Below are 12,771 nucleotides of genomic sequence, written 5' to 3'. Positions count from 1 at the left end.
CACAAGAAGAGTGAATCCCAGCCGTGCTTCTCACAGCCCAAGCAGCCTGCCTGGTCGCACAGAGGGGAGCAGCATGTCTGGGAGGGCTCTGCAGGGATGGAGCTGCATGCCATCCTCTCCCTCTGGGCATGGCAGAGCTCAGCTCTCACTGGGTCAGCAGCAGCTGGACACCTGCTGCAGCTGCACCCTGGTGTGGCTTCTTTGGAGAACCTTTATTCACCTTGACCTGGTTTAGCAGAAATATTTCCTCCTTCCTGTTTTCTTTCAGCCTCACGTTAAGCTATAGAGAAATGCCATCTCAGTTTCACAGCATCTTCAGACCAGTTACCCTTGGGGTCCCAATTGCTTGTTTTCTCATGGAATTTTGTACATCCCCAGAGCATAGACGTGGTTATTTTTCATGCCATTCTTAATATATTGGAGTCAAAAATAGAATTATTCTATGTAAAAGACAAGGACGTTTTATCTCCGGAGAAAGAGCAGTGTAGTGCAACAGCAAGCAATTTGGAGGCACGAAAATAAACCCTCAAAATTTTCTTCCTGAGAGGATGAGAAATGGGTGGGAGAAAAAATAGAAACTGGTGAAGCAGTACCCAGCAGCCTGTTTCATTGCTGCACTTTAACTATTTAAAGCACACAGATTGCACAGAGGCCTTGTTTAATATTTAGGGCTGATATTGATGGGCCTTGCTTTACTAACAGCATATTATTTTGTTCCTACTGGAACAACCAGCTCCTGCATGCTAAAGAGACTTCTTTGGAAGGAGCAGAAAGCGTCTGAGCAGCAGAAGCAGAGGGAAATCTGAGCCTGCCCTTAAGCAGGAGTGGTGCCTGTGGTCACTGCCAAGCACCAAGCCCACAACAGCACAGATGTTCCAGAGCCTTCCTCTCTCCCTCACCCTGCCAGAGGAGAGCATAGAAGAACACATGAAAACCATACACATCCTGATCAAAAATTCAAGTAATGCATGAAACTGGAGTGAAAGCCCCCAAGACCTGTGCAAGTGTCACCATGTTCAAACAGCTTTTCAAGTTTTTGTTCAGAACAAATCTACCAGCTTGGAACCACTGCAAGCAAGTTCTACAGATCATTGACAAAGAGAGGCTGCTACAGCAATTGCATCTGGATAAAACAGGACAGCTGCAAGATCTTCAAAGGTTTCACATGGCTTTTAAGTCTCTGTGACAAACAATACTTTGGCAAGAAAATCCTTCCTTTGCTGGATAATTGTTACTTTGGTGTGGAAGAACATGATGGTTGAATCCTTTCAAAGAAGCCTACGAGCCTTCATTCCTTAACAAGATAATTGTTTATCATTCATTATGTGCCTGATATTCCCCAAGAGCCTCTGTCCCTTCTAAGCAATAAACAACCCCTCAGCACATATCAAAGAACTCATTACAATCCTGTTGTGAAAATTACATGGCCAGACATTAAAACAAGCATAATTTTCCTATAGAGATAATAATTATTTGACTAATTGGGTATTTTTGCCACACAGTCCCCATGATAGCTTCTTTTTTCCCTGCTGTGTCTTCTAGAAAGGACAGTGTAATAAATGTGGTAATTGTGGAAAAGGCAATGGACATGAAACACAAAATGTTTCAGAGACTGAAGTTAAATTCTTCAATGATTCCTGCCCAATATTTTCTGTAGAACCTATATTGGGGGGAAAAAAAACTTCACAGACAATTTGAAGGCCAAAACCTCCTGGCCAATTAAAGATGTCCCAGAGTGCCACCAAGGCATGGATGAGCTGTCCATGCTTAAAGATCTGACTATAGTGTTTTGGGTATGCCACCATGCCTCTTTGGTCAAAAGAAGTCTCTTAGTGTAAAACTAGCATTAAAAAACCCCCATATTAATATAGTCATAAGCACCTGTCTCAAAACACAAGAACAGGATCAATAGGTCATTGCAAGGGGTAGAAACCAATCTTCCCTGTCAAAACTCTGCTGTCAGTGGGGAGCCTTCCTGCCTGGCAGTGTCAGGCAGAGCCAAACAAGCTTTTTCTGCTCACTCTTTTCAATGCATTTTGCCATGAACATAAACTGACGTCAAAAGATTTTAAACCTGTTTATAAAATACAGTGGCCAGTTTATCCAAACCTCTTTTAGTTGTATAGTAAAGCTCAGAAAGCCAAACACCCCAGTACTTTACTATCATTCCTGGCAGACAGACTTTAGCTCCTGAGCAGTTTGCTGGAGAGCAAAGCCTTGCTCCCACTCTGGGTGCACCTCAGGGTGCTGTGCAAGTTGTGCATCATTTACACTCCCTGCCAGCTGCCAGCAAATAACCTGGTGTGTTTGGGTTTGCTGCTACAAAAGTACAAGGTGCAAAGGTGAAAATGAGCTCTTGAAAGTCACTCCACAAAGATACCATTCCCTGAGCTGCAGCCTGGCTTAGGCTTTGGTTCTGATTTACATTATCAGGTTAATAAAATTAAAAGCTTTAGTGACCACTTTCAGAGAGGTGTGTGCTGCTTGCATGTGTCCCAGGCAGGCTGGACCAGGGCTGGGTCCTGCCCAGAGCAGCTGCTGCAGGTCCAGCCCTTTGGTTTGTGGGACACAATGGCAGAGATGATGCTCACTGAGCCCCTCTGGCAGGGAGTGGTTTCCTCTCCCACAGGCTGGATGTGAGCTTGCAGGATATGACCAAGCGCAATGTCTCATTTGTAATGTCAAATAGCAGCCACACAAAATCCCAGCGTGGTGTCAGCTGTGCCATGTATTCAAGGGAGTGCCTGGGAGGGTTTCCACCCTGTGAGCCAGGCTCAGCTCTGGGACAGTGCTGTCATCCACACACCACTTGCCAGCCACTGCTTTCAGAACTGGGACAGGAGCACGGCAGAGCAGTTCAGTTCCCAGCCAGCTACCAGGGGCAGCAGGAGCAAAACTCAGCCAGACCCTTTTTTGGCAGCTCCATCAGAGCTGATGGAAACTGCAGCTGAGCTGCTCTCCCCTGGACAGGCTCCTGGAGGCATTACCCAGAGGACAGCAGTCTATCCACTCACTCTGCACTGCTCTTCTCTTTACAGAAGGGGCCCCCAGCCTTCCACCACCTCCCCCAGGTACTGAAAGGCAACTCCAGTACGTAGCAACAATACAGTAGTAGAAAAGTAAATGCCAGATACAAATCAGCAGCAGAAATAAGACTATCCATTGGAATCTCCAGTCCCCAGGTTCCCAGACAGAGCTTTTTTTGTGGCACAGTTGCTGCTCATCTAAAGCACTGAAAGGAAAAATGGTCTTTTTTTCCATTCACTCATATTTCCTCTGTACAGGGCTGTTGCTGCCCTTTCCAGCATGTCCAAGCTCTGCTTTCAGACGTTTGGGCACTGGTACATTCTCCCAGGATCATATAATTATCAGTCTGTAATCTGCAGTTCCACTGCGGATGTGAGCAACCCTTTTATGCTCACAGTAACAATTTAGAAGTGTTAAAGTTTGAGCTCTGGGCCCCTGGTGCTTACACGTGTTTAAATTGGCCCTCCCTGAAAGCTGATGTATTCCATCTGCTCTATTGGATTTCTTGGCTTAAAGTTACTGGAAACACTGAATGTTTCTTCTGCAGTGATCCTGTAGCTGTCCAAGAGCAATATACACCCAGAGCTCGTGCCTGGCTGCTCAGGACTAAAACACTACAGGACAAGTGGCTTTAGTGGACTTTTTTTCCTGTCTGCTTTTAGAGCTTCTTTGAAATCCTGAGTCCTGCAGTTCACATTTCTAATCAATCCTATAACATGTGAGACTTGATGGATAGATAAAACACACACATTTGGAGCTCATTTCCTCTAATACTTTGCCTGAATGATGGAAATTAAGCAACTAGATTTTTTGTATTTATGTCAAGAAAAGGAGCCATTAGAGGAAAATCTTTAGGTTCTAAAGAAACGAGCTGCAACACAGTAAATTATCAACAGCAGCAGCAATGCTGGATAACCATTCAGATATCCACTGCAGGAGCTTTACAATCCCACTGCCTCATTGCCATTCCCATTCTCTCCAGGCTCAGGGACAGGTAGATCACTAAAGTACACAGGTGCACTCAAACTGGGTCACACAAGTCATTAAGCAGCACATTCCTACAGCAATTTTCACAACCCAGCTTTCTCTCTCTGTAGCAGACTGGGAGCATGCCTGGCCCTTGGCTTGGTCCATCTCCCACAAGCCTGAGCAACTGCTGGCAGCTGGAGGGGTGCCCACAGCAGCACTGCTGACTCCTTAAAGCCTGACTTTTGCTGCAGACGCTGTGCTGTGTTTTAAAAGTGAAGATTCAGGGGTATTAAAAATATTTCAGCCTCTTCATTATCTTTACTTTCTTATGCATTTCCATCTTGTTCAGTTAAGACTCAGCCCTTTGCTTTCTTCCAGTGCAGCTGGAGCACAGATGCAGGAACCTTTTCTGGCTCCCATCACCTCCCATGCCTGCCAAGCTGCAAGAGCCCTCTTCAGACTTGCAGCCTCTTCAGGACTTTAGCTCAGACCTTTAATTTAAAACAACTCACCTCTCCAGGATGCTCTCAAGCCTATCAGTAGCTCCACCACGTGCACTCCTTGGCTGGAAAACACAGCCAGCCCGACTGCTGGGAGCTGGGGTTACACCCGGTGGAAAATCAGTGGAAAATCAGGCAAAGGCTCCACGAGTGTCTCACTTTGGAGCAGCTGAGGCCAGGCTGAGGTAACTGATTACCCAGCACAAGGTGCAGCAGGCACTGGGGTAACTGCTCCCAGTGTCAGGTGAAATTCCAGCCAGCCTGCTGATTCACTTAAAAATGCACTGGACAACCTCCACAGAAACCCTTCAGATCAACTCCTGCTCTCTCTGTTTTTGTGGTGAAGCCACACTCCCTCCAGAGTTCACTTCAACTCAGCTTTCAGCCATTAGCCAGGGGAGAAAATATCCTGGCTGCAAAATGGTATTATGGCTTTGACTAAGTGGCTAACTAGGAGGGAGATGGATTCATTGCTCAGGAGGCTGGTTTCCATATCCTCAGAATTGCTTCCAGCAAATGTTGACCATTCTTCCTCCTCACCATAGTGGGAACATCTTCTGGTTGAGTGGATGTGCTGTGTGTTTTGTACAGAGCCGCTGAATGCAGATTTACATAAAAATAGTATTGCTGAGCATTTAGTTCTGACCATTTTGTACTTGGTACAGCCATCTGCAATCAAAATATTTGGAGAATATTACAGATGTTCTTGCATTTCAGTCTCAAAAATCCCTAAAATATAAAACTCTTACATCCACTCACTAGAGTTGCCAAACTTTTTCTGCACTTCTGTTATTAAGCAACTCTGTTATTAAGCAATCGTGTTGTTAAGTTTAGTGGATGTGAGACATCTTTGTCATGTTCAGCACCACGTGCCAGGAGCTGGGTGGTCACTGGTGGGGTTGGTGTCCTGCCCTGACCATGGACTCCCTGGCACAGGGAGCCTGTCCCCATCCTCCTGCCACAGCTGGGCACTCACCACCCTCCATGGGCACCACAGCAGGGGAATCACAGGGCTGGAGAGATGCACCTCCAGAAGGATGGAGGACTGCTGTGGGATCAATCCCATCACAAGGAGCTTTTTAAACAGCTTTTATCATACACAGCTCTCTAGATGACAGAGAGAAGGTGAGAGCAGATCTGAAGCAGAACTAGCCCTTTCTTCAGTAAAAACTAAGATGTTAGATTTTCTATAATGGAAGCTAATCACTACCCAACAAAGCAGTGTGCTTGGAGGGTGGTTTTTCATTTTCAGCCTTGGTGAAATGTTCCTGAGAGCTAATAGAATCTATAATGTCGTTGCTGATTTGTTTTGCTGTATGAAAGAAAGCAGAAAATAGAATTGCTGTATGTAGGAGGTGAAGATGTATTTTGTGTAGTGAGCAATGTGCTGCAGTAAGAAAAGGCTGCCATGGTAAACATGCTGTCCCCACGAAAGCCTGAATGTAATCATGTGGCTAACCACTTGTGATCTTTGAAAGGCAAGGCATCACCTGGGTGTCTGAGCACAGTGTGATTTTGGAGGCAGGAATCCAAACAATCAGTGCAAACAGCTTCTCTCACTCTCCAGCACACGCTGCTGCAAAGCTGCACGCCCTGAACCAAAGCAGAGGCGAGCACAGCCCTTTGTGAGCAGCCCCCACGCTGTTGTCTGGATGCACAGTGGGCTGGTGGCTGCTGTCTGCCTTCTTGCCATGGCACACGCCCCACACTCCGAGCTTGGCAGTGGGGCCATGGCCCAGGCTCTGCACTGTGCCCACCCCAGGGCCAGCTCCCTGGGACAGGTGCAGTGCTGCCTTCACCTCCTCCTGAGCCTGGCAGCAGCTCCTGACATGGTGCAGGGGCCGTGGCAGCAGCTGCAGCTTCTGAATGTTCCAGACACCACAGTGCACAGCGATCTGTGTCCCACCAGGCTCTGCCCGTGCCCACTGGAAGCTCTCCTGCCTGGCACAGCTGACTGGGATAAGGCACGTGGCAGCCACTGGTGGAGCTGATTTCCAGCTCCTACAGACTGTGCAGTGCAGAGAGCAGCACAGCTCATGGAGGGAGGCAGGCACAGGAGCCTGCACAAAGGATTTGGGGCTGCCTGGGTTCTGGGGGGCTGCATGTGCCATGGAAGGAGAGGCAGGAGCACAAAGTGGGGAGGGAGCCACAGCAGCAATGCCATAATACATTTCTTTATTTTACTTTTAGAAAGATGAGGAGGAGCTCAGTCTCATGCTGTTAAATAGTAGATCCCACATTTAGGGCTGCCATGGAAAAGCATTCCAGCCTTAACATTCAGTTAAACTTGGCCTGATGGTTTCCAGCTGTGCTGCCCCTTTCACAGCCTGCACCTTTCACTGGGAGCTGTGCTGTCATTGTCTGAGCCACCAAACCGAGGGGTGTCCCAGGAAAGGGACCCATGTTTGAAGGTCACACTGCTCAGTTTTGTAGATAACAGACACGACTTTGGACACACAAATATATATCACGGTTTTTTTCTGTACCAGACAAGTCTCCTTCTGAAAAGTTCAGTAGAAGCTTTTATGTGCTAATTTAGCATCCAGCTTACCTCAGAGATCACATAGGTGGGAGGGCAGCTGCATGTGTCTGTATTTAAGGTGCTGGTGGCTCTGCTGGTCCCAGCCCCTCTCAGGGTGTGTGATGGGATGTTTTGCTCACCCCAACTGCTAGCTGTGCTTTGAGCACAGAATTGCCTGTGCAGAATGGTCTGTGCAGCACAGCCAGGCACAACAGGATTCAGCTGGGCTCTCACCTGGGCAAAGGGACACGAGGCTGAACTTCAGTAAAATTAATATTCTAAAAACCTACTGCAATTATTTTCAATTTTTGATCAAACCAGCTACTGATCAACTACATCCACTTGATTAATAGCAAGCACTTCCTACAGAAACAGACACTAGCAATCTACCATTTCAGTGTGTCAAATGTACATAATTACTCATCATGGATCCTATTTATATACCCACATACTGCTAAGTGAAAGAATGCTTTCATCCTGGTTTTATCATTCCTAGATTAAATCAGTTTTTCCTATTTCCTCCAGACAGCAGCTCAGCCCCACAATTTTCTCTCCAAATGACAGGCAATTCTTTTAAGTACATTGAATTATTTTTTCCAGGTGGTGGTTCAGTTGAAATTAAATGTTACTCTTTAGTATTGCCCAGCAGTACAGCTGTGGCACACAAAGACGACAACTTTAATGTTCCAGCCAACTTGAAAATCAGAATTAAAAAGAGGACTTCAAATTCAGTATTACTCCAAGTGAGCACTGGCAGCCAGCACTCCTTTTTCATGGTGTGAGGTGTGAGGAGCACAGGGGAAGTGACCACACTCGTGTGCTGAAGGCTGGAAAGGGCCTTGGAGCTCACCCCACCAGCCTAAAGACTCACCCAGGCTCCACAATCAAATAAGTACTGTAAGATTTGATATTTATTGTCGTTTTTAACCTGTTAGTGGTTTGCTTTCCCAGCAGCTGGTGAAGGATGTGGTTACCTCCATCCCCCTGGAGCAGCCAAGGCTCTGGTGTCCCGGTGGGCAGAGGGGCAGGGACACAGGGACACCTCCTCTGCAGAGCACAGGCTGAGGGGATGCCAGGGAAGGGCCAGGAAGGTGTCTGGGAGCAAAGAGCCCACTCTGCCATCACCCAGAGCTCCTGGCTGTCCTCCCCAGATACACACCCTCATCACACCTGGCTGCAAGGACAAAGAGCCCTTTGATCCAACAGGGGCTGTGCTGCCCCAGTATTAACCGGGATAATTATTTCATATCCATATTTCCGCTGCTTTGTCCACAGAGGGTCAGTTAGAAGCCAATATTAATGTGAAGAACAGAGGAAGGTCAAATTAATCTTAACCAAGAATTACTGAAACTCATGGGATAAAGCCCAGCGGTAGCCACGTGTTCAGGTACTCTGCTGAGTGAAATGTGATATGAGTAAAAGATAAAAAATACAAAATATTTCTTTGATAAATGTAGAGCAAATAGCACAGGCAGGATCTGTATGCACTGAAGCAGCAACATTTTATAAAAGTCAAATTCTATAATTTTGCAAATTGGTAACAAATTGGTAACAAAAGGGAAAGGCACTGATACTACAGATTAAGGCAAAATAAATCCATGCTTGTGAATCTGCTTAGCCTAACTGTGGAACAACAGTGCCTCCCAATGACCAGAGTGTAACTCTGAAGGTTTATTTATTGCTTGTCACTATCTCTTTTTGCTTGTCTCTGATACTTCAGTATTATTTCAACCACAACATCTCAGCAGATCTCCCTGCTTTCATACTGAACTACAAAATTAAATGACCTCCACAGAATCAGCATCTCTATCCTCTGCCAGAATATTCTGTTCCTTATTTGCAAGCAAAAGGCCTCAGTGACAGCAAGCCCTGAAATGTGTGTGGAACCCCAAGGATACCTGGCTAAAATGTGTTGGGAGTGTTCCTGCAGTTGTGACTGTTCTGTCAGTGACACATGCAAGGTCTCAGTTAAGCACGCAGGTACAATCTTTCTTAACTGATTGCAAAAATAATTCACCAAATAAAATTAACATTTCCCCTTTTGTCTATCCCAAACCAGGTCCCGATTATTTCAGCTCCAAGAATCTTGCACTGCAAGCTCAGAAAAAGATCCTGAGTAAAATGGCAACCAAAACCATGGCTAACATGCTAATCGATGACACAAGCAGTGAAATCTTCGACGAGCTGTACAAAGTAACAAAGGAGCACACCAGAAACAAAAAGGAGGCCCATAAAATCATGAAAGACCTGATCAAAGTGGCAATAAAAATCGGGATCCTCTATCGAAATAATCAGTTCAACCAGGAAGAGCTGGAGATCGTAGACAAGTTCAGGAAGAAGCTGAACCAAACTGCCATGACAATAGTCAGCTTCTACGAGGTGGAATACACTTTTGACAGGAATGTGCTGGCAGAACTGCTGAATGAGTGCAAAGAGCTGGTGCATGAACTCGTGGGGCGGCACCTGACAGCGCGGTCCCACGGGCGCATCAACCACGTCTTCAACCACTTTGCAGATGTGGAGTTCCTGTCTGCCCTGTACAGCCTGGACGGCGACTGTCGGCCGTACCTCAAAAAGATCTGCAACGGCATCAACAAACTGCTGGATGAGAAGGTTCTTTGAAACTGCGCCCAAAGGCAAGAAACCAACCAAAAACTTCTCTCTAGAACTGGCCACCCTTCATAAGCCATGGTAGGCAAGCAAGCTCCCTTCCCATCAGTCTTACTACAGTCCCCAGCAGGGCCCAGAAGGTGCTCACCAGGCTCATGATGAAGTGGAAAACTTAAATCAGAAAGCTATGGATTTTAATGTTTTGTTCAGATAATTCAGTCTTTTTCAAGGAGCAGAGTGAACAAGGCTGCTGATATGTGTTGTTCAGACACAGATTGCTATTCACCATGATCTCGCTGGCTTTGTGTTCAAGGCTGAACAAGTGAACAGAAAGTAAACTCAGATGCATGGCTGTGTAAAAATAGACAGATAAAGGCAAGAGCAATGCATGGAATTTACCCCCAAGGCCCTTGGTACATATTTTTTTATTATTTCCAAGCTAACTGAAAAGGCCTTGACAGAAAGTAGGGCTGTAATGGATTAAGTTCACTCCTTTCAAAAGGACCGGGAATCAATATGAGAAAACATCTCTGATTTTTCATGGTATATAAATCTAATAAGAGAGTAACCAATCATACAAACTGAAGCAGGAGAAAAGCTAAAGAACTGCTCTATGAAGCAACAGTTTCATCCATTTAGTTTTATACCTGCTAACAACAGAGAGAAGGTTTAATTTTAAATTGAAATTAAACTCAAAGGTAGATGAAGTAGTAGAGCAGCTCCCCTGCTTTCAAGGCTTGTGTATTGGGTAACATCAGGTGAATTCAGACTGAAGGTTGTGCTGCTCTTACTATTCTGCCTGACAGAACAATATACTCTTTGTGAAGATTTTGAAATTGCCCTTGTGAGAAGCAGCACGCCTGAAATTCCAAGATTCACATCCCTGATCCTCAGAATATTCAGCCTAGATAATACTCTTGGTTTAATGAACCCATGACATTTGTGCCTACAGTAAATCAGAGGTGGGATACAAAGGAACCCCATCCACTATGTGTGCAGTGCCTCCAAGTGTAGCATATCCACAGTTGTCAAAAGAGAACAGCCTTAGGGACTCTGGTGAGTTTCTGGAGTGAGTTTTTGTTCAGAACATTTTCAGTGAATTTTCTGGGTATTTTGGAAAGAAAATACAGTGATGTCTTCAAACTGAAAACATTTTGCCAATAAGAGTGGGTTTTGTACAGTTGTGTTGGACACAGGGAGTGTGGGAGCAGAGCTGATGCTCTGGCTGCCACTCGCAGAACCTGGGTAGGTGCAGACTGACCCAGAGTGAAAAACACACGTTCAGAAATCTCTCCTCTCCTTGTCCTCTCCATCTTATCCTCCAGACTCATCTCTATCTCCTGCCAATGCAGTGTCAGGAACCCTCTCCTTTCAGCTGACACAGAGCAGACAGTGCCATCATCTGGGGGTAATACCTTCCATATGTATACTATATAGAGAGATGCATGTATCTGAAAGTTGATAAAGACAAGAAAATATATTTGAAAGCCATTCCTCTCTAAGGGAAGCTTACAGGTTGATCACTCATTACTTTAAGATAAGAAAAAAAACATGTTTCTCATTTAAATAAATTCTTGAATACTTTGGTATTGAGAGAAAACTGTTCAAAACTCTTATTTATCCTTCTGTCTTTCCTCAGCCCAGAACAACTATTTTATCTCTTGCAACAACAGTTTTTACTGCCAACCTTTATACAGTTGAGAATACACATAACCCAGGTCATGCACTCACTTGGGTTGTCCTAAATGGATTTTTACCTGTTCCCAGGAGAACTCATTTGAAGCACAGTAAATATGAAAGACATTGGCAGAACAGTTTTTAATGCTGTAAATGTCCCCCACATATTTCCTTTAACCATTAAAAGTAGATTTAGTCACAATGAAGATGGACAACTCCTTTGCAACACAGAAATGAAACAGCAACCTTTGGGGTTGCAAGTTCAGCCAGTTGCAGATCCATATTTACATTTACATGCATCATTACCTGCATTTCTTCCAGGCATGTACTTGTCAACTGATGCTTTTGAACAGTATTTCTTGTATCTAACGCTCTGTCCCAGTGCACATGTCAGATTTTGTGTGTTTCATTTGTGGCAAACAAATTTAAGTTCTTCTTTTAAAGCCAGAAAAAGATTATTCAACATTCAAGATGTCCAAAGGAAAGGGATATCCTGTATTTGTGACTTTTTGTGTGTTGCAAGTATCAATATTCAGATTCTGGTATTTTAAACACACCAGCTGAACATGTGTTGTTTTATTTAAAAATAATCTGAGTAGCCTTAAGGAAAGATATGTTTTCAAGTATTTCTCATACTTGCATATCCTGTATATTCATTGTTTACTTTTGTACTTGTAGCTTGGTATGTAACAACATTGCTAAAATATGGGCAATGTTCAGGTCACCTTAAATATATTATGTATTATCACATTTGTGGATTAAAAATGTGTGATTACTGCCCTTTTTGTTTCCTTTTGATTTATTTATCCTACCACCTCTACTGTATCATAAACACATGGCAGCAGGAAAAGAGCAGACACCACAAGCTAAAATCTCACTCTTCCAAGGACCTTCTTGCAAGATTGCCATGATAGATTCAGCTCAGTTTAGCTTGATGTGATTTAAGGTAGATAGAACACACATTTCTGACATTTCACAGCCATGTCCTGAACATGGAGATGCTGGAACCTACCACAACATTTTAACAGCAAGTATTTGTTCTCCTGTCCTTATTCCCAGAAAAGGAAAACTGTTTTGGCTGAAAGAGCTCAGGATTTGCAAACAACTCACATGGCAATTACAATGAAAGCAATGAAATACTGGCACAAAGAGAAAACTGACAACTACCTTAAAATCAAAGTTTAAAGCAATCTCCTTAAGTGGTGCTTTGAGCCCTCCTGCTGGTAAAACATTGCTGTCAGGTTAATTTTATGAATCATATCACGGCAGAACACAATATTCTTTGCTTCATCATTGCCAGCTTTTTTTACATAAAGACAAGAATGTTAATGTTCAAGAAACTCTCGTGGGAGTGACCACTTCTGACACGTTAATGAAATGGTGCCTGTGCCACAGAGCTGCACATGGGATCTGATTTGTGCTAGAGAGATGTTCTGAGACAGGCACATAAATAGCTGGTCCTGAAGA

The 12,771-nt window shown here is 44.6% G+C and overlaps 1 protein-coding gene across 2 annotated transcripts in view; it reads left to right on the top strand.

Annotated features, from left to right (window-relative positions):
- Nucleotides 1-12,084, top strand: part of TNFAIP8L3 (TNF alpha induced protein 8 like 3) — a 45,701-nt gene extending 33,617 nt beyond the window's left edge. Inside the window, exons 1-2 of one of the 2 annotated variants that reach the window (XM_033070984.2) lie at nt 1,056-1,158; nt 9,077-12,084. In XM_033070984.2, the coding sequence (XP_032926875.1) occupies nt 9,139-9,639 (501 nt within the window). In that variant the 5' untranslated portion in view covers nt 1,056-1,158; nt 9,077-9,138 and the 3' untranslated portion in view covers nt 9,640-12,084. Of the gene's footprint in view, nt 1-1,055; nt 1,159-9,076 lie in introns of those variants that run through there. The other variant, XM_033070983.1, reaches the window with a different exon arrangement.
- The last annotated feature ends 687 nt before the right edge of the window (nt 12,085-12,771 follow it).

Source organism: Catharus ustulatus, chromosome 12 (genome assembly GCF_009819885.2).
Source record: "Catharus ustulatus isolate bCatUst1 chromosome 12, bCatUst1.pri.v2, whole genome shotgun sequence".
NCBI classification, from domain to species: Eukaryota; Metazoa; Chordata; class Aves; order Passeriformes; family Turdidae; genus Catharus; species Catharus ustulatus.
Note: the sequence above shows the minus strand (reverse complement) of the source record. Positions and strands in the feature narration are given on the sequence as shown.